This window comes from Misgurnus anguillicaudatus, chromosome 4 (genome assembly GCF_027580225.2).
Source record: "Misgurnus anguillicaudatus chromosome 4, ASM2758022v2, whole genome shotgun sequence".
Taxonomy (NCBI): Eukaryota; Metazoa; Chordata; class Actinopteri; order Cypriniformes; family Cobitidae; genus Misgurnus; species Misgurnus anguillicaudatus.
The window spans coordinates 37407951-37431068 of NC_073340.2; the positions used below are offsets into that span (position 1 = coordinate 37407951).

General features: G+C 37.1%; 3 protein-coding genes across 7 annotated transcripts in view; all 3 read right to left on the reverse strand.

Annotated features, from left to right (window-relative positions):
- The window catches only part of LOC129421213 (testican-2), a 45343-nt gene extending 30456 nt beyond the window's left edge, over positions 1-14887 (reverse strand). Inside the window, exon 1 of the mRNA XM_073867262.1 lies at positions 13337-14887. Within this exon, the coding sequence (XP_073723363.1) occupies positions 13337-13492 (156 nt within the window). The 5' untranslated portion in view covers positions 13493-14887. The remainder of the gene's footprint in view (positions 1-13336) is intronic.
- Positions 1558-12615, reverse strand: LOC129442078 (uncharacterized). Of its 2 annotated transcripts, none has more exons than XM_055201924.2 (9): positions 12368-12615; positions 11265-11347; positions 9532-9657; positions 8991-9156; positions 4624-5095; positions 4221-4288; positions 2655-2722; positions 2432-2475; positions 1558-1691 (listed from the first exon to the last, which is right to left on the reverse strand). In XM_055201924.2, exons 2-9 carry the CDS (start codon positions 11340-11342, stop codon positions 1631-1633), a joined length of 1083 nt encoding a protein of 360 aa, XP_055057899.2. In that variant the 5' UTR covers positions 11343-11347; positions 12368-12615; the 3' UTR covers positions 1558-1630. The 2 variants fall into 2 exon arrangements, with proteins under 2 accessions (XP_055057899.2, XP_055057898.2); XM_055201923.2 differs by having other exon boundaries at positions 9532-9666; positions 12368-12613.
- Positions 14888-15040: 153 nt separating the features above from the next.
- On the reverse strand, positions 15041-23109 carry ascc1 (activating signal cointegrator 1 complex subunit 1). 4 transcript variants are annotated; one of them, XM_073867265.1, is made up of 10 exons: positions 22976-23109; positions 22531-22658; positions 22238-22337; positions 19144-19241; positions 18189-18367; positions 17635-17768; positions 17428-17547; positions 17142-17266; positions 16137-16210; positions 15041-15256 (listed from the first exon to the last, which is right to left on the reverse strand). In XM_073867265.1, the coding sequence occupies exons 2-10, from the start codon at positions 22646-22648 to the stop codon at positions 15140-15142; spliced, it is 1065 nt and encodes a 354-aa protein (XP_073723366.1). In that variant the 5' UTR covers positions 22649-22658; positions 22976-23109; the 3' UTR covers positions 15041-15139. The 4 variants fall into 4 exon arrangements, with proteins under 4 accessions (XP_073723366.1, XP_073723368.1, XP_073723367.1 ...); XM_073867267.1 differs by having other exon boundaries at positions 22531-22655; positions 22976-22992; XM_073867266.1 differs by lacking the exon at positions 22976-23109 and adding an exon at positions 22789-22894.
- Between the last annotated feature and the right edge of the window lie 9 nt (positions 23110-23118).

Consider the following 23118-nt stretch of genomic DNA (forward strand, 5'->3'; position numbering starts at 1 on the left):
TTTGCCCTTTGTGTTTTTTTCTTAGTAAGGGCCTCTTAGTTTTGAATGCAAATTGTGCATGTATGTCAGTGTATGTGTTACTTGTATATTAAAATATATTAACATTTTATAAAATGTATGTTATAATATTGCATATGTGTGTTTACACATTCCCCCTAAATTACTGAATATACTCTCAACTCATTTTTTACAACCCCAAATACTAAAAAAGCACTAGTTTTAAAAACTACAATTCCCTACTGACACAGCATGCAGCTTGATACAAATCAACACTAGATTTGTAGTTCTTCTGGTTTGCAAGGTGGGTTGTAAAATATACTAAATATATCTACTAATTAAATATATCATATATCTATCAGCCTACAGCTTTACTAGCAATTAGACTGCATATCGACGATCTGTGTTAACAAAAAGTAAATATAATTTTATTATTATTTCCGATTTCAGCCAGAAGATTGAGCAAACCCCGCCCACTACACACCGTACTTCCGCAACTTTCTGCTACCAAATACTGAAAACAAAATTGTTATTTCTAGACTTAAAGGACAAAAAGTTACTAGAGATAGAACTAAATACAATATACATCCACTGATCAAACATTGCGAAAATACAATTCACATTTCTCGCTAGAAAGCAGCCTAGTGGAATGTTACATCTGGAGTAACGCCTATGTTAGAACTTCTGTATGTGGCACACATTTGCATGGGAGATTATGACTGTCAAATAATTGTTTGTCATTTATTGCGTTTTATTTATTAATTCTCATTTGCGCAGTGAAAATTTAAGTCTGTTTAGTATTGAAAATATTATCATATGATATGAAGTTTGGTTCCAAAACGAGATAACTTTTTCAAAATCTATTTTTTAAATGTGCATTCCAGTTAATATCAAACTACAGTTGGTTTGTTTTGATTTAAGCCTTCATAACAAAAAACAGCTAAAACGTTGCACAATTAAATCATGACAACATCATAATATCTTTATCTCGTTTTGGAACCAAACTCTTCATATTGTATTTACAGTAGTACCCATAACCTTAATGTTTGTTTTATTGTATTTATTTTTTTTTGTAACACACAATCATGCCAATAAAGTAGCCTACCTTTAAATTGCAAATACACCTGCATGTTCCTTTCCATTTTTTATGAAGTGTATTGTAGCAATAACCTTCATTGACACATGGAAAACTTGCCCCAAAAGACAATGTGCAGAGATAAAGTAATATGGTTACTGTTAACTGTAAGGTTATTCAAAACACTGGCTATATACGGAGTACTACAAGGTTCTTAAAGGTTATTTAGACAGCAGCTATTGTAAAAACAGTGGTTATTGTCCAAAAAAACAAAACAAAAAGAATCTGTGGTGCAATGTACAAGGGGGTGTATGCATCCTCCAGCTTTATCACAGCTCCAAAATGTCAAAAACATTCTCTCAAAAATAATCTTTCCTGCTTTTTCAATAAGATAATGTATAAGCATAATCATACTTTGACCCACGGCATTGAAAAGTATGAGGTCCTTGCCAACATATAATGAAATGAAATTTATAAACGAATACTTTATTTAAAACAACAAAGAAATTCTTTATTTAGAAATACAGAACAGAACATTACAGCTTCATTGCAGACCTTTTATGAAAGTGTCATTTTTATATTCTCCTGTGGTTCCCAAGATGGGGGCCAGACCTTTTGGCTGAAAGAAATGGCAAAATAAAACACATTATTATGCACTTAATTTCTGAAATGTGTAAAATATAACGATAGCATTTGACATGGTTTACAAATCCTGTTAGGCTTCTACACAATTTCCTGACAGAATGTGGTGGGGAAAGCAGAAAGCTAAAGAGAACATTTATATGTTACATGTACATTTATAGCCAAATTATATTACTGTCAATTTGTAATGACATTTTAAACTGTTGTTTATGTTAAAGATTTGCATCTCAGAAATAAACTGACAATTTAATTGTCATTGAAGATATATTTATTATGTTGCATCATGGTAATATTAAATCATGAACCTAATATTGTGTATCTAATTGTATTGTGTGATAAGCAGATTGTTCCATTTTTACTGAATATGAAATTACAAATTGACTGTAAGCCCTTACCTCACATTCCCTCACAATTTAACAGCCTGCCTGACTTCCCAAAAACAACTGCAATGTTCAGGTGCTTATTACATAAACTTAAATAATTTGTGCTACTGTATAATATAGAATTGTGTTAGTAGCACAAAAGGTCATGGGTAGCACCAGGGAACACATATAATGATAAAATGTAAAGCTTGTGTAAGATTCATTGGATAAAAGCATCAGTCAAATGCATACATGTATAAAGAGTTAATAGCAAATCAGACAGGCTTTTTAATTAGGTTTAATTGTCCCATTAAATACAACTCATAAGTCAGTTAAACAAGAAAGCTGCCATTACCACGACGGACACGGGAGCCAATGGACAAGTACTTCTTTACAGCCCTTGGGAAGATGGTAAAAAGACAAAAAGTTATACTTTTATTTAGAAATTAATTATTCGGTTTAATCAGAATGAAATATTTTGTTATTATCCCAGCCTCTAAAAATCTGTCACCATATAATCATCAAATTCAATTGATGCACTTACAGATGTACATAATGTTCTGCGTAAAGGTACGTACCTTTTTTTCACGTGTCTGGGATACATACTGGACTGGGAAAATGTCCAATGTGCTGTGATACTGGCAAGCTGTAAAGAAAAATTAACAAATTGTGTAAATACAAACCATTACAGCTTAATGTAACAGTAATACAAAAAATACCACAGAAAGATTGATCAAAGACATCCTGATTGTCACAATTCTGGCTAGATAATGTAATAACAGTGAAGAGTAATCTACAAATTAATTTCCAGATAAAAATTCAATAAGAAGAAATCTGTTCTGTGATCTTATGTGAACAAATGATCTTTCTACACAAAAAGAAAAGATTTTCAATAGTTTTGCTGACCAGCATTGACCTGTATATTGTAAATACAAACAAACGAATTTCATGCCAGCAACACACAGGGACAGGGTTAAAATAAGATTAAATGTGCAGAGAATATTATTAAGTAACACCTGTTTAGAAGACTCAACAATAAGCAGGCTAATTGGTAACAGATGATGAGGTAACGACTGGACATAAAAGTAGCATCAGTCTTTGAACACAAGGATGGGTCATGGTTCTCCCCTTTGCCCCAAAATTTGTCGGAAAATTGTTATTCAGTTCAAAAAGAAAGTTTTAAGGTCTTTCAAAATCAACAGTACATAATATTGTGTATTGTGAAAAGATTTAGGGAATTTGGAGACCTCTCAGTGCATAAGCGCAACGTTGGACACCACTGTTCAATGTGCACGACCTTCGAGCCCTCGGCTGGCACTGCCCAAGAAACCATCATGCTTCTCTGACACACATGGGCTTGGGTGTACCTTGAAAAACCATTATCACATAACACAGTACACTGCTGCTTCCAGAAACGCAGCCTGAATCTATATATTACTCAAAAGAGGATGTCATTCATTTATTGTATTCAGAAACACAACCAAGTTCTTTGGGACTGAGGTCATCTCAGATGGACAGAAAGAGAGTTGAACCTTGTGCTGTGGTCATTTAAGTCTACATTTAAGTCAGGAAATACACATTTCAAGTTCTCTATGCTAAAGATGAAAGACCATCCAGATTGTTTTAGCAAAGCGTGTTAAAAGCCAGCATCTGTGATGGCATGGGTGAGTTGCATGTGTGTTGAGGCATAGGCATGAATTGGATTTTCGAAAGACATCGTGGAGAAGTCAATAACTAGGAAATTTATGCTTAGTTCAGCAGGACAATGCCAGGCCCCCTGCATGGGCTACAACAGCGTGGCTTAATAGACACAGTGTCCTGCTGCTTGTCCACATCTGTATGACACATCACAAAGACGACAATCAAGAGAATGGCAATCAGAGTGTTGAGAAGTTGAAAACATGTCTCTGTCCCGGCTTTTGTTAAGTGTGTTGGAGCCATGAAATTCTAGCTTTGTTTATTGTAATAAACATACAACAACAGATCTCCATGTGCCACAGAGGATGTTACAGGAATCACAGTATTCCAAAATGCCGGAGCACCAAATAGCACAGAGTACATCAAAGTTACAACAATGTCCCACAAAGATCAAAAGATACACCACCTGACTCCAATTAATTAATTAGAAATGTAGTATCACCTACCATCATCCTTGTTTCGCCGTCTTCTATTTTCTTTTTTTTTACTTAAAATTTGGACAGCTGCTGACTTCCTGTATAGAGAAACAAAAACTTGTGTAAATTGCAAGCCAGGTGAATACTTGCAAGTACAATGCAATGCAGGACAATCTGTTGACGCTTTCTCTGATCACCTACTGTTGGGCATGGCCACCTTGGATTATGACACACTGGATGCCAAACTGCAGCCATACAAATAACTCCATGTTGTATGAAAAAGTTAAAAAGCAACTTGTGAAATACAGTCTGACTTTTGAGTAGTGTGCCGTGCTACTCCTTTTTGTACATAGACATTCTCCTTACAATTCTGTATCTAAAATTCTACATTGTGGAGATTGCTCTGCATCTTCTATTCTGTGATGGCACTTACCTGTTTGCTGCTGCCACTTCTTTCTTCTTCGCCTTACTCTTTTTCTTACCCACTTCCTCTGTCTTTTCTCTCTCATTGTCTGCCTCCATCACTTCTGTCCCCATCTGTCTCAGCTCATCATACTCTTTCTGTCCCTCCATCTCTCCTCTTTCCTCTCTCTTACTCTCTACTCTGTCTTCATGAGCCTGTGCTATCTCCATCTCCTGCATGTCTGTCATCTCAGTCTCTCCTATTTCATGTTGCTCCTCCTGTCCTCTCTGGTCTTCGATATCTGTTTCATGTTGCTCCTCCTGTCCTCTCTGGTCTTCAATTTCTACTTCATGTTGCTCCTCCTGTCCTCTCTGGTCTTCAATTTCTACTTCATGTTGCTCCTCCTGTCCACTCTGGTCTTCGTTATTTATCACATCTCTTTCTGTATCATTTTCTCCCGGCCTCTCTTGCTGCAGCACCTCCTCACTTTGAGGATCACATGCTTCGATAAAATATTAAACAAAACAGGACATTTAATATGCAGTAAATGGTTTAAAATGTAAAAAGAATATAAAAAGTTTACAACAAAACATATAAAGAAAACAGAATTACACACCAACAGCTATCTAGAAAATATCTGTACTGACATTTAAAGGAACAGTATGTAAGAAATGTATATCAATTAATCATAAAATGGCCCTGATATGTCACTAGATATTAAGAAATCATTTTCATTTCAAATACTTATATCACTGACAACAGTGGTCTGGCCAGGATATGGTCATTTAAAAAGTGGAGTTGCAGCCCTCAACTGATGTTTATGTTGTCATTTTGTGTATTGGCCACCAGTTGTGTGATTGCAGTACCAGTTTTACCCACAAGTTTTGTGATTGCAGTACCAGTTTTGGCCACAATCCTACATACTGTTCCTTTAAAGATGCCGTTTTTCCTGATCCCATTTTTCAAACTTTAGTTAGTGTGTAATGTTGCTGTTCGATCATAAATAACACCTGCAAAATTATTAAGGTCAAAATTCACTGCCAAGCGATTTATTTTCTTTAACAGAATTCACTTTTCAAGGATTACAGAGAATGGGCGGTTTGGACTACAGTCATCTACTTCCCGTAATATCATAGCTTCGAAAACACAGGAAAAACGGCACCTTTAAATCAGGGGCCCCTTCTTCGTATGTCGCTAACTCAGTTAGCTGGATTTGATTGTTGACGATTTGGCATGATCTTGGATTATTTGGTTCTTCGAAGCTCATTTTAGACTTGCTGTCATAGCAACAGGTCCGTAAGCTCGGGAGCAGGCTTATTTCATGTAAACAAGATTAGTTTGTACCTTTTTAAGCGGATGTGATACGGAAAGTCTGACGCAGTCGCGTATTCTCCATTATACGAGCGCAATCTGCGTAAGATGCATGATTAATATAAAGAGCTTTTTAAATTCAACACGTAATAAAAAAAGGATAGATTAATTAAATCTTTTAGCGATGTTATTTAAAAAATATATAATATAACAAATATTCTTTATCTGAACTTGTGCAACTTGTTTTTGTGTAACAGGTGTTTTGATTATTATTCTTAAACGAATGAGAAGACAAATGCTGATCACATTCATTTTAAATTTGTTTGAATTTTCATTAATAAAAACAGCAATCAATCATACCCAGCACTAATAGATGTTATGTACAATAAAGACTATTACTCAGTGTGAAATAATTTTCGTTTGAATAAACTAATCTCCTATTTTAGTTTTTTCTTTAGATTGTCAAGTAGCTTACAATGTCATGCATGAAAGAGTTTTCGTTTAGGAATTTCTATCTGTTCTATCTTTAAATCGTTGTCTACAAATATGTTACCCTGTCCCTTTCCTGACAAAAATGACCAAAATAACCAAATACGTTTTTTGCACATATTTTCATTTATCTTTATCTTCTTTATTACACTTTTCTGTGCAGACTCAGCAGATGCAGGACTTTCAGGTAACGTGGAATACTGCTAATATTGCTATAGTCAGAAACCAGTTAAGAATAATACAATTGAAGTAAACTTATTTAACCACTTGCATATAGTTTCTCTAAAGATCTTTACTGTCCTGTGCATTGCTCAGAAACTTGCACTTTTTAATCTTTTGATGTAGAATAACATTTACATTCACTTACTGCACATCATACTTTATTTACCACATTCTTGAGAGCTGCTAAAAGTGTTGGTGTATTATCTACAACTGCACAAAAGAAAGGAAAACACAATCTTATAATAAACTACAATTCGAATTTTATTTATCAGAAATTAAATTGTTGCATAGACTGTAGGTGTAAGAAAGAGCAACTGCTCCAGAGATGATCTGCACAATCAATCAGTTTAGAGACATCACTCCTGCCCGCACATCACATGAAGATGGAGGACCACCACCTGTTTTTATTTAGCTTTTTAAGTTGCTGTTACAAACAGACAAAATAGCATTTTAACTGTTTTTAAAAGAGACTTAAAGTACTTTAGGAGCATCAAATTTTAATTACAATCATTAATTTCAATCTTTGACAAGCACAGTAAAGATATCAAGATTATATTTTTACAGAAAATTTTACATTATTTATGCTGATTTATGTACAAAAGTAGCTTTAACTGGGTTTTTAAATTCAGTGTCATAAAAAGTTCACAACCTGTCATCAATAGCTCTCAGACTGCAGGGGTTAAAAAATGTTTCTACTATCGATATGTTTTGCCTTTTCTTGCAGTGCATGAACGCGCAGTGATCTCAGATATTTCAATCCTGCCATACTAATCATCAACAGCAGTGGTGTTCAAAGAACCAAATAATTGAGATCATAATTAGTGAGATCTAAACATCTCAGATGTCTCATTTGATCCCGGCTGTATTAAGCGACGTACGAAGAACGGACCCCTGATCTATCTGGATAGGTACACAATGCAAGATCAATCTTAGGGTGGTTTCATATTAGGTCCGATAGCTTTGGGGACACTTGCATCATCAAGCTGCAGCCGTTAACTGATGTTGCTAGACTATGCAATAGGGTTGCTGCGGTGACAGAATTTTCCCACCGGTTAATCAGCACGTGACAAACCCGGTGATACCGGTATCACTGGGTGGGAGGGGGCTTATAAATGCGCATGCAGACATGCGCATTTTACTTTCACTTTTGAATTACGCAACTGTTTAAATGCAGCGCTTGCGTACGCTGCGTTAAATCACGTATGAATTTGCGTGCCATGCGAGTGCAACAGCTGGTTTAAGTTGAGTCAATGTGCGCAGGCAATTCTCACAGAACCCACCAGTGCCAAGCAGAGCAACTGGCTACTACTCCATAAAGCCCTGCTTGAATGATGGGTTTAAGATTTTTCTTACTGAAAAACACAACGGACTCGCTTATATTAAACATCATATATGTATATTATAACAAAAACAAGTAAGCACGCGGCTTCTGCCATTGTCTGGTTAGTCAGCTCGCCTCGCACACTCTGACAGGAATAAATTAAATAAATGAAACCTGCTGCTCATGATGTGACGCGCCCGTTCAGCTCCGCTGAATAGGCTTTATGCCCAGCTGCACTACTTCCTAAACTTCAGCCAGCTCCTTGTTTCCTGTCTGCCATTATTGGACAAACTGATTAATCCAGGTGTGCCTGACCTCAGTAGTCACAACAACAATAATCAGACACACCTGGATTAATCAGTTTGCCCAATAATGGCAGACAGGAAACAAGGAGCTGGCTGAAGTTCAGGAAGTAGTGCAGCTGGGCATAAAGCCTTTTCAGACAGCAGACACATTCAGTTGTAAGTGTTTGCTCTCTCTAACGAAACTAAATGATTTAATTACAAGAAAATATTAAAACGACAGTAAAGGACTGAGAGGCTGAAGCACTGGTAATCACCGTTAGACCGACTATCGCGACAAGCCTACTATGTAAGAGAAATTACCAAAATGAAGTTGTACGTATATCCTCATTGTTCTTTATTTGGACCTTTGGTTTTTATAAAAGAACAAATACAGAAACACACTTGCATCTGTCTGCTGCCAATTGTACAAAAGAAAGTGTGCTGTCCATTACAGAAGCAAGTGTGCGATTACAGAAGCAAGCAGAAAATTAACAGAAATTATGTTTACAGCACGTCATTCTCGCCCCTAGACAGCAATAGACTCTGGGGTGGATTGCATGCGTCATTAATAATGGTCCACTTCCGTAATTTAGATGGATTGTGTTTATATCAGCAGGATAACGTACCGCAGTCAACACAAACCGTACCCCAGACCACCCTTTTCAGACGGGAACTCTGACGTAAAATGGACCCAGGTACGCACCAAAACTGCTAATGTAACCCCCCCCCCCAATAGTGTCATGAATGTACTAATGTGGGATGTGACGTACCTTCTAACAAACCTTCAAAAAGGCAAAGGATCTTCTCCAGGACCGCATGGGCTACCAGTGGCAGCTCAAAGGGGCACTGGAGCTGGGCAATCCACTTTTTGTTTTGTGGTCTGTACTTTCCCCACAGCAGGAGGGGAAAGTACCCAAGGGCCTTTAGTTTCTCCACCTTAACAAAGAAAAGCATATAAGCAAACACAGACAGATTTCCAAAGCAGGCTTACATGGCAAGAAACACAATATTATTATTATACAACATACAAGAACCAAAAGAAAAACCTCAGTGCAAATTTCCTTTGGATAAAGAGGCCATGTGTACAGACAGGGTTAAATTCTGTATGTTGCTTTGATAGTAAATTTAGACTAGCTCATTATTATCTAAAATATTACAAATGCAGTTGGTTTGAGGACATCATGACAAACAACTAAAAGACATTACAATAGTTGTTGTTTCCCTGCACAATGTAAATTAAATTCTTTATTTCTGTAATGTTGACAGGAACCTGTAATTTCGGACCAAAAGAGAAAGACAAATGCATATTACCAGCAGGGCACTGTTATCAAATATTTTGGCCTGATTGCGAGACTTCTTCACTTGTTGTGCCCATTCCTTGGCTCTGGCCCGGAACGACTTCATACGGGCCGTCTGCCTGGACTTAATTTCTAGCAGCTTCCCACACTGAGTTAGGAAGAGAAACAGAGAGAGCAAGGGGGGGTGATAAGCAAAAAAGGTTCTAAACTATGGTCCAGTTGATCAAGCACTGATGATTTTCTAGCACTTATAAACAAGGGCCTAAATAATGACTTGGATACCAAGTGAATGCAATTATTGAACAGACAGACTAAATATGCAGCTGAGTCAACGCACCGGCATGTTTTAATAATATTAAAGTCCTGGTGCTAGAAACCAAGTTAGTTAGTTATCCATATTTCAATAGAAAATATGAATATCCATTATCTGGCCACAAACATTATTTGTTAAGTTGTCATTATTGCATGCGATAGTTAAGATGATGCCATTTTCTTATATATTTAAAAAAACATGAATAAGCTAATGACATTATCTTAACTTTGAGTTTCTTTGTTCACTACATTAACACTGCTTTTCTTATAATGGTCCAACCACAATCTTAAAGTTTTCACAACTACACTTATTAATTATACACTTGATTTTGCCTTGAAACTTTAATATACGCATGGACAAGGAATGCATGATAAATTGCATGCGATGGGGGCAATTTCACACTCATCATCGTGGACATATAATCGCTTGTGATAATGAATGCGATATAGCGCAGCTTGTTAGTGAACAACGGCTTTGTGTAGTAAATGCCGGTTAATCTGAATTCAGATGATGGTGATTTACTACTAATTAAGGAATCTGCTTTACTTTCAAGATGCGTATGACAATCACATTATCGTGCAGCCCTACCATGGACATTGCCTACTAGTAGGGATGGGCGATAAATTGCATGCGCATTTTGTCAGTAAAGCCTGTTCCTTGGTTAGTAGTAAATCGCCATCACCTGCTATTTAGATGGAGCAGCATTTACTACATAAAGCCGAAGTTAATTGACAATCGGGGCAATTTCGCATTAATTATTGCGGATGTATCCCCTGCGATATGTATGCCATACGGCTCAGCTTGTCAGTGAACTATGGCTTTGTGTAGTAAATGCTGCTCCATCTGAATAACAGGTGATGGCAATTTACTACTAATAAAGGAACCAGCTTTACTGATGAGATGCGCATAATATTGTATGCAATTTATCGCCAATCCCTACCTACTAGCAACAATGCAGAAGTATGAATAAAAACTGATGCATAGCTTAAGCCGTAGGTCCTACGCAGAACTATGATTGTTTCATTAGGTGCAAGCATGTTGCCGTGGTTATGTAGCTGGCCAAAAGATAACTTCTGATCTATGTTTGTTTATCAGTCTGTCTAGCAACCAAACTGACCTCTGGAATGAATACCTTGTGGAAAATAAAAATGTTTAGGTTTCCTAAAGATGAGGGGAGACACAGTGACATGAGCTTAGTGTAATGGTTGATACGCTTTAGCTATTATTTAAATTAAGGTCATTTACTGGTTATTTATATTGTTGTTTTAAAAAAATCTACTCTTTAGGGACACTGTTGTTATTGATTCTTTGCAGAAGTCTACCAGAAGTTATGTTTTGGGCAAAAATGCGGGTTGTTTATGTTATTAACACTGAAGCCATCTATAATAGGCGCTTTAACAATTAGACAGTACAGCCTATTGTACATTACTTACCTTGGTGCATTTTCGGTTGGCACAATTTATTTTTTGCAGGCAATGGGGGCACTGCCGAATTGTTGATCCACCTGGCATTTTTACTACAAAAAAAGGTTGGTAGTTTGGGTAAATAAGATAAATTATTACAGTACTACATTAAAATAGTAATTTCTGCACTCATTGAATAATTACTATGCAATACATTAGAAACATTGGCTTACTAGTCCTTTACTTCTATCACATATATAATAGAAATATGTATTCTTAAGGACAGATGATGTTGTTGTGACAGTACCAATAACTATTTTGAAAGTACTAAAAAATGGGAACACAGCAGAGTAATGTCAGGCTTGATCCCTTAACACTGGTTAGTTTATCTTCTTTAGACTTTAGAATAAATTGTGCTTAACTAACGTTAATATATTCACTCACTCACTCACTCACTCTGCTGACATTAGAAACAACTGTACTGCATCGTGCATCTGCAAGCAACTAGTACTGCCTGCCTGCATTATACCAACGTGCCTGTGTTAGCGACAGATCTCAGATCGGCTTATATAGTGAATGTAGTTGGCCGTATGATCCCAAATACCGACCTGGTGTCAGCACCCATCGATACACCGATTACTGGGACACCACAGCGGCCCGTAAATAGCATTTAACATTAGTTTTTTTCTGCAGACGCGATATATTTTAGTAAAACACAATGTCGTGCACAAAATTTTTAATTAATCTGGGTTAGGAGTCCACGTGCCGTGCTTAGACTACATTATAAACCCTTGGGGGTCCAACCACTTTACCGAAAAACGATAGCTAAAAAACTATATCAGTCGGTGCTGTCAACAGCCATGTCTAAAACCTAAAGACCCAAGTCACAGTATGATTAAAGGCTGTTTTTGTTTTATTATTTTTTTTTACCAATTGCAAGAGGTTTATATACAGCATTAGCAACCAGCTGTGCTAATCGAGCAACCCACTGTTCCAGTAACAACTCCTTTAAAAGCATACGCTGCCGTTTAAAAAAAACGACAACATTCGCGTGATGCAGGAGCGATTAAATAAATAAAATGCTAACGTTAACAAAGTGATCTAGTAACAAAAATAGCATTATTGTTACCCACCTGTTTAAAGATGGACGCGCATCAGGTGAAATCCTCTATTAGTGAACTGAGCTCTGCTGGTGACGTCAATTCCGTTAAAGATGATGCGTGGTATTTAGACGCATTTGCGCTCTATCAAAGTGAATGGAAAGGATTGGCGTATCATATGCACGCAAAAATGGGATTTGGCGTATACATTACACGCAATTTGAAAGTGTAAAGTCGTGTTATTTATACGCATATTGATGAGAACGGGTTGGTCAAACACAACTAATAAATAGATGACAATGAGGCCTGTAACACAACTTATGCAAATATTATTTACATGGATAACGATTGCATAAGAAACAGAGACACCTGAATCAATCCATTCATCACAGACCCTGATGTTTCTCAACACAAACCTCAGTCTGTAAAACACAAACACATCAGAAGAGGAGGACCTACAACCATTTCAGTTCTTCATTCTTATCTCTCTGAGATGAATGTTGATTTTGTGTGTGCAAATGTTTCAGATATCGGTGTGTTCAAATAAATGTGTCTGTATAAAAGTCACACCTTAACCTCCTAAGACCTGAGCTTTGATTGGGGTTGGAAAGAAGCAATAAATATAATAACCAAATATTTTTCTTTGAACATGAAGATGTGTAATTGTTCACGTTTGTGTACAACAGGTCTTAGGAGTTGAATGAAAACCCTGTCATTATTTCTCACCTGACGTTGATTTTTCCAGCAGATTGTGTATGATGTGGATCTTAAAGGATAGTTTGCTTGACACAAATGAAGATATTTTGATAAATGTTAATAACCAAACAGATCTGGGGCACTATTCACTTCCATACTATTCTTTTTTCCTACTATACAAGTCAATGGTGCCCCAGATCTGCTTGGTCACAGAAATTCTTTAATATACTTTCATTTGTGTTCAGCAAAGAAAGACATTTATAAAGGTATGGATTGATGTTAATGATGTGATGGGACTGAACTCACATCTCTGAAGCGGTGAGTGACGGTGCTGCGGCTGTACTGATGAACACTGGACATCCACTCTTCATCACGCACGATGACATTACCATGCGCGTTCACGACAGTCACGAGCAGCAGCTGCAGAGCCAACAAAACTCTTATAATCATCATCATCACCATCCGATCCTGCCAGACAACCACAACACAGTTCCGATCCGATCTGTGAGCTCAGCTGAACGATTAAACAGAGAACTGACGAGAGAGAGAGAGAGAGAGAGAGAGAGAGAGAGAGAGAGAGAGAGAGAGAGAGAGAGAGAGAGAGAGAGAGAGAGAGAGAGAGAGAGAGAGAGAGAGAGAGAGAGAGAGAGAGAGAGAGAGAGAGAGAGAGAGAGAGGAACTGAATGAGAGAGGCGGGCGTCACTGTCCAGTTCGTTACGTCACTATTGGGAAATTATTTTTACTTGTCAATTTATTATGCATCACATGAGATTTTATTGAATTTAAATATACATAACTGTTCAAAAATATCTCACAATGTGTACATTTAAAGAAGTGTGCAATATTGTAATATTATATATTTGTCATGGTCCTTACAATCTCGTTAAAAAAGGTTTCTTAATGACATTATGTTACAGTAACGTGAAGAGTTTATAAAATTATTCATTTTCATTAAGTCTGAGGGAAAAAACAAGTTATAATTAATAATTTTCCCTCCAAATTGTCTGTAAACTCGCGCAATTTAAAGGCTTTTAATTGTTAGACCGAAGTTCGTGGTTTCTGCTGTCATCTAGCGGTCAAGACGTTAAATTACAACACCCGCTTAATTTACATTTTAACTCCTTTCTGGTCACTTCTAATATAATGGAAAAGACAATTTGTCTTTTAACAAATTACTTCAGCACGTTTAGATGTAAAATTGTCTATTGTACTCTTTAGGGCCCCACCTGGCACCATCTGATGGCCCCCCAGTATGAGAACCACTGCTACTGGTTAATAACCTTATAATGGATAACATTTTTTAAACCTCTTTACCACAATTTAAGGTTTTACATTATTATAGGTGTAATGTAATTAAACAATATAAAATACTGTTCCTTTATAGCCTAAATGTTATTTTGTTAATTAAAATATGAGTGAAACTTACTCAAATTGAGTAAGACATGAAGAAATAATAACTAAATGTAAATGATATTTTGATCTGTGTCATTCTCTGATGTTTGAAGTGTCATTCTCTATTCACAGACACTGTACTGTACTGTCATAAACACAATCCAAATACAATTCAGAGGCACAAGACCTACCAAGAGAAACATGTACCAGTAAAAATCTCAGGAAATATTTCTATCTACTTTATAAGTAAGCAATAAGGTACGAGAGGCTGTGCTGTATCGTAAATAAGTAACGGCTGAAAGGCATTGTTAGGCACGACGCGAAGCGGAAAACAATTACCACACAATATTAAAGTAAAAAAAATATTAGTGCAACTTTCATGAAGTTAAATCAATAAAAAGAAATCCTTCCACTAGAAAAAAACAGTCCCTGACTGTGAACAACAACGTTTCGATGTGTTAAATGCATGAAAGCTCAAATAAAAACAACAAACTGATACGTGTGGTTGCTAAGAGCGATAAATAGAACTGTTGGCTGAAGCGGTCATAGCTGTATTTTATCGTGAATCAGAATCAAGGATTGGAACTAACCATTTTATAAGAAAAAACATGTAGTATAGTCAGTTCAGAAAAAACTATATTTATTATTTATATTATTTATATTTGTATACACAGGGCTTGATGTACTGAAGAAGAAATGCAGAGAAATGTTTGAGCGTCAGGAGAATGTGATGTGTCCTGCAGATGAATAATATCCTGTAGTGTCTGTGGAGTATCTCTGAGATAGATGAACAGAATTCAGCTCAAACGCTCCGAAATAAAACTCGCCAAACTCCTGCAATCACACAAAGACAGATAAACAGAACACTTTAGTTTAGGCTCAGCAGTATTATAGTCTTCAAGGGTACTTGTAGCTACAATGTATTCATGGAAAAACATCAATATTTGCATTGAAGTCAGAGTTTTATTATAACACAAAACTCGGCTGTTACTATGTGCATTAAAATGATTGGTTTAAATTGAAGGATCTGAGTTTCTTACAAGCAACCTGTGTGTTAGTTTGACAATACCTGAGTGGGCCTAATGTTTTAAAATCGTGTGCTTACACTTATTCATTTGACTTGGTGAAACCTTACTTATTCATTTAGCTGACGATTTTATCCAAAGTGACTTACAATTGCTATATATGTCAGAGGTCAAACGCCTCTGGAGCAACTAGGGGTTAAGTGTCTTGCTCAGGGACACAATGGTGTGTCACACAGTGGATTCGAACCCGGGTCTCTCACACCAAAGACGTGTGTCTTATCCACTCTGCCATCACCACACAAATAAAACAAGTTTTCAAATCATGTTTTGCTGTAAATGCATATATGTTTGTGTGAGAGTTATATTTAGGGGTGGTGTGTAATAAAGGCTATCAGACACATCTATGAGGATCATCATAAACTGTAGCTTTAACCTCTGTGTGTGTCAATCATGTTCAGTTCCATTGACGGCCACCAGGGGGAAGCAGATCCACAACTTACCATGCTGTAGTGTTACCATAACTTTTACTCCTTCATATCAATACCATTACCATAATGATGATACAAAAAGTACCACAGTACATATGGTAATCCTGTTGTTGGCATAAGTTATTGTAAGTGTGGGTTTTTTAAGGGTAAAGTACTGTGTATGTTATGGCGTATTATGAAGATCGTATTTGTTAAAATCACCTGTAAAATGTTTCTTGCGTCAAAAGCTTCACGATCTTTAAAGTTCGGTTTTCTTGCCGTTCCTTTAACCTCGGCTGAAAGAAACACAGATTGAGTTCAATACAAACACACAAACAATATCCTAAAGCTAACAACAGTCTTACATAAGCCGGTGATCAACACATTTTGTGGCATTTAGTGAGGTGAACAACATTACACACTGCTGCCAAATAAAAAAACACAACACGGTCTGCAAGAGTTCAACATGACCACGAAAACAAACCACCGTCCCATTACCATTCCTGATACGCTGAGAGTCCTACAGACAAAAATACTGCAGGGACACAAACACAGCAAACTCTGGCCTTCTTCCATGAAACCTTCTGAATGAAACCTTTGTGTCCGGGATGTGAAAACACATCACACATCAGCCTGATAAACAACATTAGTCTCGCAGCCAATCCTGGACAATGTGTGGCATCCATCAGAGGTCATCAGATTGTTCTCTTGACATCTATGTGACTTGTACTTGATATTAGAGATTCGCTGATCAGACTGAGGTTCTCACAGCGTGAACATCTGATCAATGTGATGTCAGTTAAAGGTGCAGTGTGTAAAGGATCTCTTGACAGAAATGCAAAACAATATACAAAACTATATGATCAGGGGTGTATAAAGACCTTTCATAATGAACCGTTATGTGTTTATTACCTTAGAATGAGATGTTTTTATCTACATACACTGAGGGTCCCCTTACATGGAAGTTGCCATTTTGGGCCGCCACGTTTCTACAGAAGCCCTTAACGGATAACATTTTTTTACTAAGTTGTCTCCAACAATGACGTTTGTCTGGTGACGGCTACAGAAACCTCTCTATGCATTTCAAAAGTGAGGGGTGAGAAGTGGACTGAGCCGTTGGTTGCAATTCGCAACCTCACCACTAGATGCCGCTATAATTTACATACTGCACCTTTAAACAAAGTCACTTTAAACAAGTGTTTTTGGAACTATAAAGGTAAATTTCACCTGATGGATCTTTCCTGAAGAGCGTGTTCATCACCGTGCCATGAATCTTTACTTTATCCCACTCACGTTCCATCAGACCTGCTGATACGAAACACTCCACGAGTCTGTCAGCGATCTGCTGTAATCTACACAAACACACACAAGGCAGTCATTTAATGTGTCCTCACAATGTAATGTTACAATACAAGAGCTTATCAATGCATCTTCACTGCAAATAACCCAACATAAAAATCTGCTGAACATGCATTTTATTTGTGTATCTTCCAGGAGCAGAAGTGAATCTTACTTCTGAGAACCATCTTGAGCAGATACTTTAGCATAGAGAACGTCCACCATTGACGGGTCATCATTCATATACTCAACTCCTCTGACCTCGACAGGAAGAGCTTTTCCTTCAGTTATATCTCTGTAATAATCACAGAACACCACAGATCAAAAGCCCTGTCAATCTATTTCACTGCGTTTGCAATGTACTTTCACACTAGACACACACCTGATAGTATCTTGACACTGTTGAAGCAATTCGATTGCACGTGTCACTTCCTGTTCATTCAGCAGGACCAAAGTGCCAATGGTGAGGTGAAGTTTAGCCGGCTTCTGAAAAATACTGCCATCCACCCCTGCGTCCTGCACAAACACATTACACCAGACATTAAAATTATTGTTGCACTACCTGAAGCAGACGGTGAGACATTGAAGACCTAAATATATAAACTCATATAAAAAAAGAAGTGCTGGTTGGAAGTTTCAAAATGAATCAGGCATCCCATCACTCATTTCAGGATCTGACTACACAACAATGTTCAGATGCATTGATGCGTCATCAGTGTTATTGGCTCTTATTAACTTTTAACACGCATGCATTTATGATTATAAATTATCCCTGATGAAGTGAAAATGTAGACATGAAATACAGATTCAAGCTTGCACAACTTGTTTTTTACTTGACATTATTTCTCATAGAAATGTGTGCATGCAACAACACCAGAAACATTATAAAAATGAACTATGGTGATTTTTGGTCCTTTATTGCGTTGACAGACTAACCTGACCGCAGCGTTCCAGCACCTCCTCTTGAAACCGTACAAAGCCCTCCTGCACCTGATCATGATTCAATGCCAAAGACAGGAAGTGGGTGAACGGCTGCTTCCTTCGAAAGCTTTCGATCAAAACCTCCACCCGTGTTAAAGCGGAGACCACAGCAGCCTGCTGCGCACCTGTGATCACTGCACACAAGATACATGTACATCCTAAAACCACAGTCAGAACACACTGTACCAAACAAACACACAAGCACATCCTGCTACTAGAACATTCTGACCATTCAAGCGCCTTGACTTTCATACAGGAATATTTTTAGTTGCACGTTGCATCAAACAGAAAGTGACAAATGACAAACATCAGTTTCTGAATGTGTTTACAAACAGCACTGAAGAGAATCTGCACATAACTTCATGCTATGCGGTTGCTCTAAGAAGGTTGTAGTGGTTTCAGTATATTGCTATGTGTTTGCTAGGGGTATGGTAAAATGTTTTAGGTGGTTCCTCAGTGGTTTAAGACGAATCATCTACACAAGTGATTCTCAACCGGTGGGCCAGACAGTGGTAGACAACTGACAAATAATTTAATAAATCTTGTTATATTGCATCAGTTATCACATTATTATTATGAATTCAAGATGCATGATCTTAAAGTCCATTTATGTTTTCATATCACATCACATAGAGCGTCTAAGCCTAAAAGTCCACCTTTACATCTTCCACTTTAAATATTTTATTTTATTTTAAATATAATATTTAGCTTTAGCCACTTTCACATGCATTGTTTTTCTGTTATTCTGCATTGATAATATCATGTTTAGAAAGGTGGTCCTCATCAGAATGTTTTAAACAGTCAATGGTGGGCCGTAAGTTGCAAAAGATTGTGAATTGATGTCAGATATGACTCGTGTCTCTCTTGCATTTCTTTTTTATCATCACTAATAATAATAATTCAGTCTTACCAATTTGTCCCTCCACACCCTGTTTGGGAATACTGATCGAAGTTTTCGTCTCTGATTCCAGACGCTTCCGTGTTTCTCCTTTCTTACCGATAATATACCTAAACAAAAATAGATTTTTTGCCAAATATTATATTTAACTAATATAAACCTAAATACAGACAATTTCTTCAAATTCTGAAAACATTACTGATTTGGAGAGGTTTCTCGGACATGGTTTAGATCAATCTAGAAGTAGGCTTGAGTTATATTAGGACATTTGGGTGCAAAACTTTTGTGCATCTTAAGACAAAACAATGGCATTGATATATGTTAAGATATGTTAGTGTAAGATGTTTTTACAGTCATATGCAAAAGTCTAGGAACCCTTGACAATTTCAATGATTTTCATTTCCAAATATTTGGGTGTTTCATTTTGACTATCAAACAACTGAAGGGCACAGCAATACTCCAGCAGTGAAATGAGGTCCACCGGATCAACAGAAAGTGTGCAATATGCATCAAAATGAAATTAGACAGGTCTAAGGTAGACCTTGTCATTTTGAATACCTGTAACTTTTTTAGCACAGATTCATTGAAACACACAATTGGTTTGGTGAGCTCATGAAGCGTTGAACTTCATAGACAGGTGCATCCAATCATGAGAAAAGGTATTTAAGGTGCCCAATTGCAAGTTGTTTTTTTCTTTGACTCTCCTCTGAAGAGTGGCAACATGGAGGCTTCAAAACAGCTCTCAAATGACCTGAAAACAAAGATTCTTCAGCATTATGGTTTAGGGGAAGGCTTTCACAGAGATATAAGCTGTCAGTGTCCACTGTGAGGAACAAAGTGAGGAAATGGAAGACCACAGGCACAATTCTTGTTAAGGCCAGAAGTGGCAGGCCACGTAAAATATTGGAGAGGCAAAGGTGAAGGATGGTGAGAACAACCCACAAACCACCTCCAAAGACGTACAACAACAACTTGCTGCAGATGCCGTTACTGTGCATCGTTCAACAATTCAGCACATTTTGCACTTTGATGTAAAAGAAGCCTTTTCTGCACGCACGCCAGAAACTGAGTCACTTGAGGTATGCAAACACACATTTGGACAAGCCAGCTTCATTTTGGAATAAGGTGCTATGGACTGAAGACTGAGTTATTTGGTTATAACAAGGGGATGTGGGGTTGTGTGGTCCAGTGTTAATTTTAGCAGCAATTTCTGATTTAGTCTTAGTCTTAGTCTTTCGAATAACACACCATTTAGTTTTAGTCTTATTTTAGTCATCTGAAATCTTTTAGTCTTAGTCTAGTTTAGTCGACGAAATATCATAAGAGTTTTAGTCTTAGTCTAGTCTAAGGTTTTTTAGTCTGTTATGGAATTGTATTAAGGTTTGAATATGCAATATAGACATAGAATACACTCATTTTATATTATTCTTAATGTCAAAAAAACTGACCGTGGCTTTTTCACAAAAGATAATATCACATAAAATAAGCCCGCTCTACCTAAAAATATACATGGTCCCTGAAAAAGATATGCATTCTCCCTAAATGACATGCACACACAGACACACACGCACGCAGACACACAGACAGAGACACACACACGCACTTACGCACGCACTTTGTCTAGTCATGTAAAACCACAACATCTATTAGTAACGTTACACATTTCATTCGATTTGAGGACACTGAATATTTATACTCAGTAATAATTCAGACAATCCAATACAATCAATACAGTTCAGATGTGTATTCCTTTCGTTTCTATGTTATACCAAGTTTAGCGAAAACACAGGGGTTTATCTGATAAAATAACCTTAGCGTGCATGCTCACCTTCGCATATATTTCTGGATGAGTCGTCTTTACAGGCTGTCGTCTTGTCATATTTGAAGTGTGACCAGATTAGACGGTAGCTCTGACATTGTTGTTGTTAATGAGACATGTCTTCGGACCGGGTGCACCGCAAAACGTTAGCGTGTTGCTAACGAGCGAAGTCAACTGAAATCATCCAAAGCTGGGTAACTAAGACTGTAGCTACAACTAAATATAATGTAAACAACCTGTTGTGAAAACGAACTTTGCCGCGGGTTTTTGAAATGCCTCTACTGCCTGCTGCCTGCGTAGATCAACCTACCCTCAAAGATTCGCTCTGATTGGATTTCTTCCCAAATGTCCCACAAAATGAGAAGCTCTGATTGGATCTCTTCGCCATTCGTCCCTCCCTAACATTTTCGTCTTATTTTTATTCGTGGCCTAAAGTGTCAGTTATATTTCGTTTCAGTCTTCGTCATCAAATATGTTTTTATCTAGTTTTTATTTAGTTTTCGTCCGTGGAAAAAGGTTCGTTGACGAATATTTTTCGTCATCGTCTTCGTTAACGAAATTAACACTGGTGTGGTCAGTGCCGGTACTGGGAATCTGGTTAAAGTTGAGGGAGATTCTTGAGAAGAATGTTGAGGAATCATTCACAAAGTTGAAGTTATGCCAGGCTGAATATTTCAACAAGACAGCGACCCAAAACACTGCTCAAAATCTACTCGGGCATTTATTCTGCATTCTGATATGTTCTGGAATGGTCATCCCAGTCCCCAGACCTGAATATCATTGAACATTTGTGGGGTGATTTGAAGTGGGCGGTTCATGCTCGGTAATCATCAAACCTAACTGAACTGGAGATGTTTTGTAAAGAGAGATAGTCCAAAATACAAACACTCATTACAGGCTATGGGAAGCGTCTAGAGACTGTTATTTCTGCTAAAAGAGGCTTTACTAAATACTGATGTGATTTTTCTGTTGGGGTGCCTAAATTTATGCACCTGTCTAGTTTCATTTTGATGCATATTTTCTGTAAATCCAATAAACCTCATTTCACTACTGAAATATTACTGTGTCCTTCAGTTATTTGTTCGATCAAAATGAAATTGCTGATGCAAATATTTAAAGATTACAATCATGGAATTGTCAATTTTGCATACGACTGTAAATTAAGGCAGCTCAAACATGCATTTAAGTCTGGAACTAAAATAAGTCCTGTCTGGGAAACCATCTTTATATTAGGTAGTTAAATAACATGCCAAGTCTCAAATATTGGAGAATATTTTGTGTACTAACTTATAAAGGACACTTGGCACATCTATGGCACAGCGAAAGCCTTTCTCTGTCTGTTCTATGTTGTGTGTATCACAGGGTTCATCCAGGCACTCCTCAATAGCTGTCAATGTTGAAATGAACAAATTAACATGAAATAATGCTTTATATAAATATTGTAAGTCTGTTCTATGTTGTGTGTATCACAGGGTTCATCCAGGCACTCCTCAATAGCTGTCAATGTTGAAATGAACAAATTAACATGAAATAATGCTTTATATAAATATTGTACGATAGTGAAATTGACCAAAACAAACCTGTTCCTGCGTATGAATAATCTTCTTCTTCTTCTTCATAAGTTTCTTCCTGAACAGGATTTTTTCTGTAAATTCTCCCATTGATGTTAATGAGCACCGGACGCAAGACATCCATCATAAACAAACTACTGAGGAGGAAGATGAAGAATAGGATGGTCAGAGTTTAAGTGCAAAACAATAATAAGGGCTTATTAATTATGGTAAAAGACACTTGAATAATTCTGTAAGAGAATATAAGTTAAACACTGCAAATCTCACACAAATCTTCAGTAAGCATTCATCGATGAAGATACGTGACATAAATATAAGCACGTGGTCAAGCTTGTGTGTCTGCTGCTGACGTTAAATGTTTAAAAGCCTGCGAAAACAACATACTTGAACTATACTGAGAGCGTTATTATTATAAACTAAATAAAGAAGAAATGATATTAATTAACTTTTCTACCTTGAGCAGCAGTCTGTGTACACTGGAGCCGCCGCTTTGAGCTCACTTCCGCCTTCGTCGCGTGACGTCACATTTCTTGCTGCGCTGCTGCAGTAAGATATATTATAAAAAATATTTTTGCATATTTGTTTAAATAGTTTACA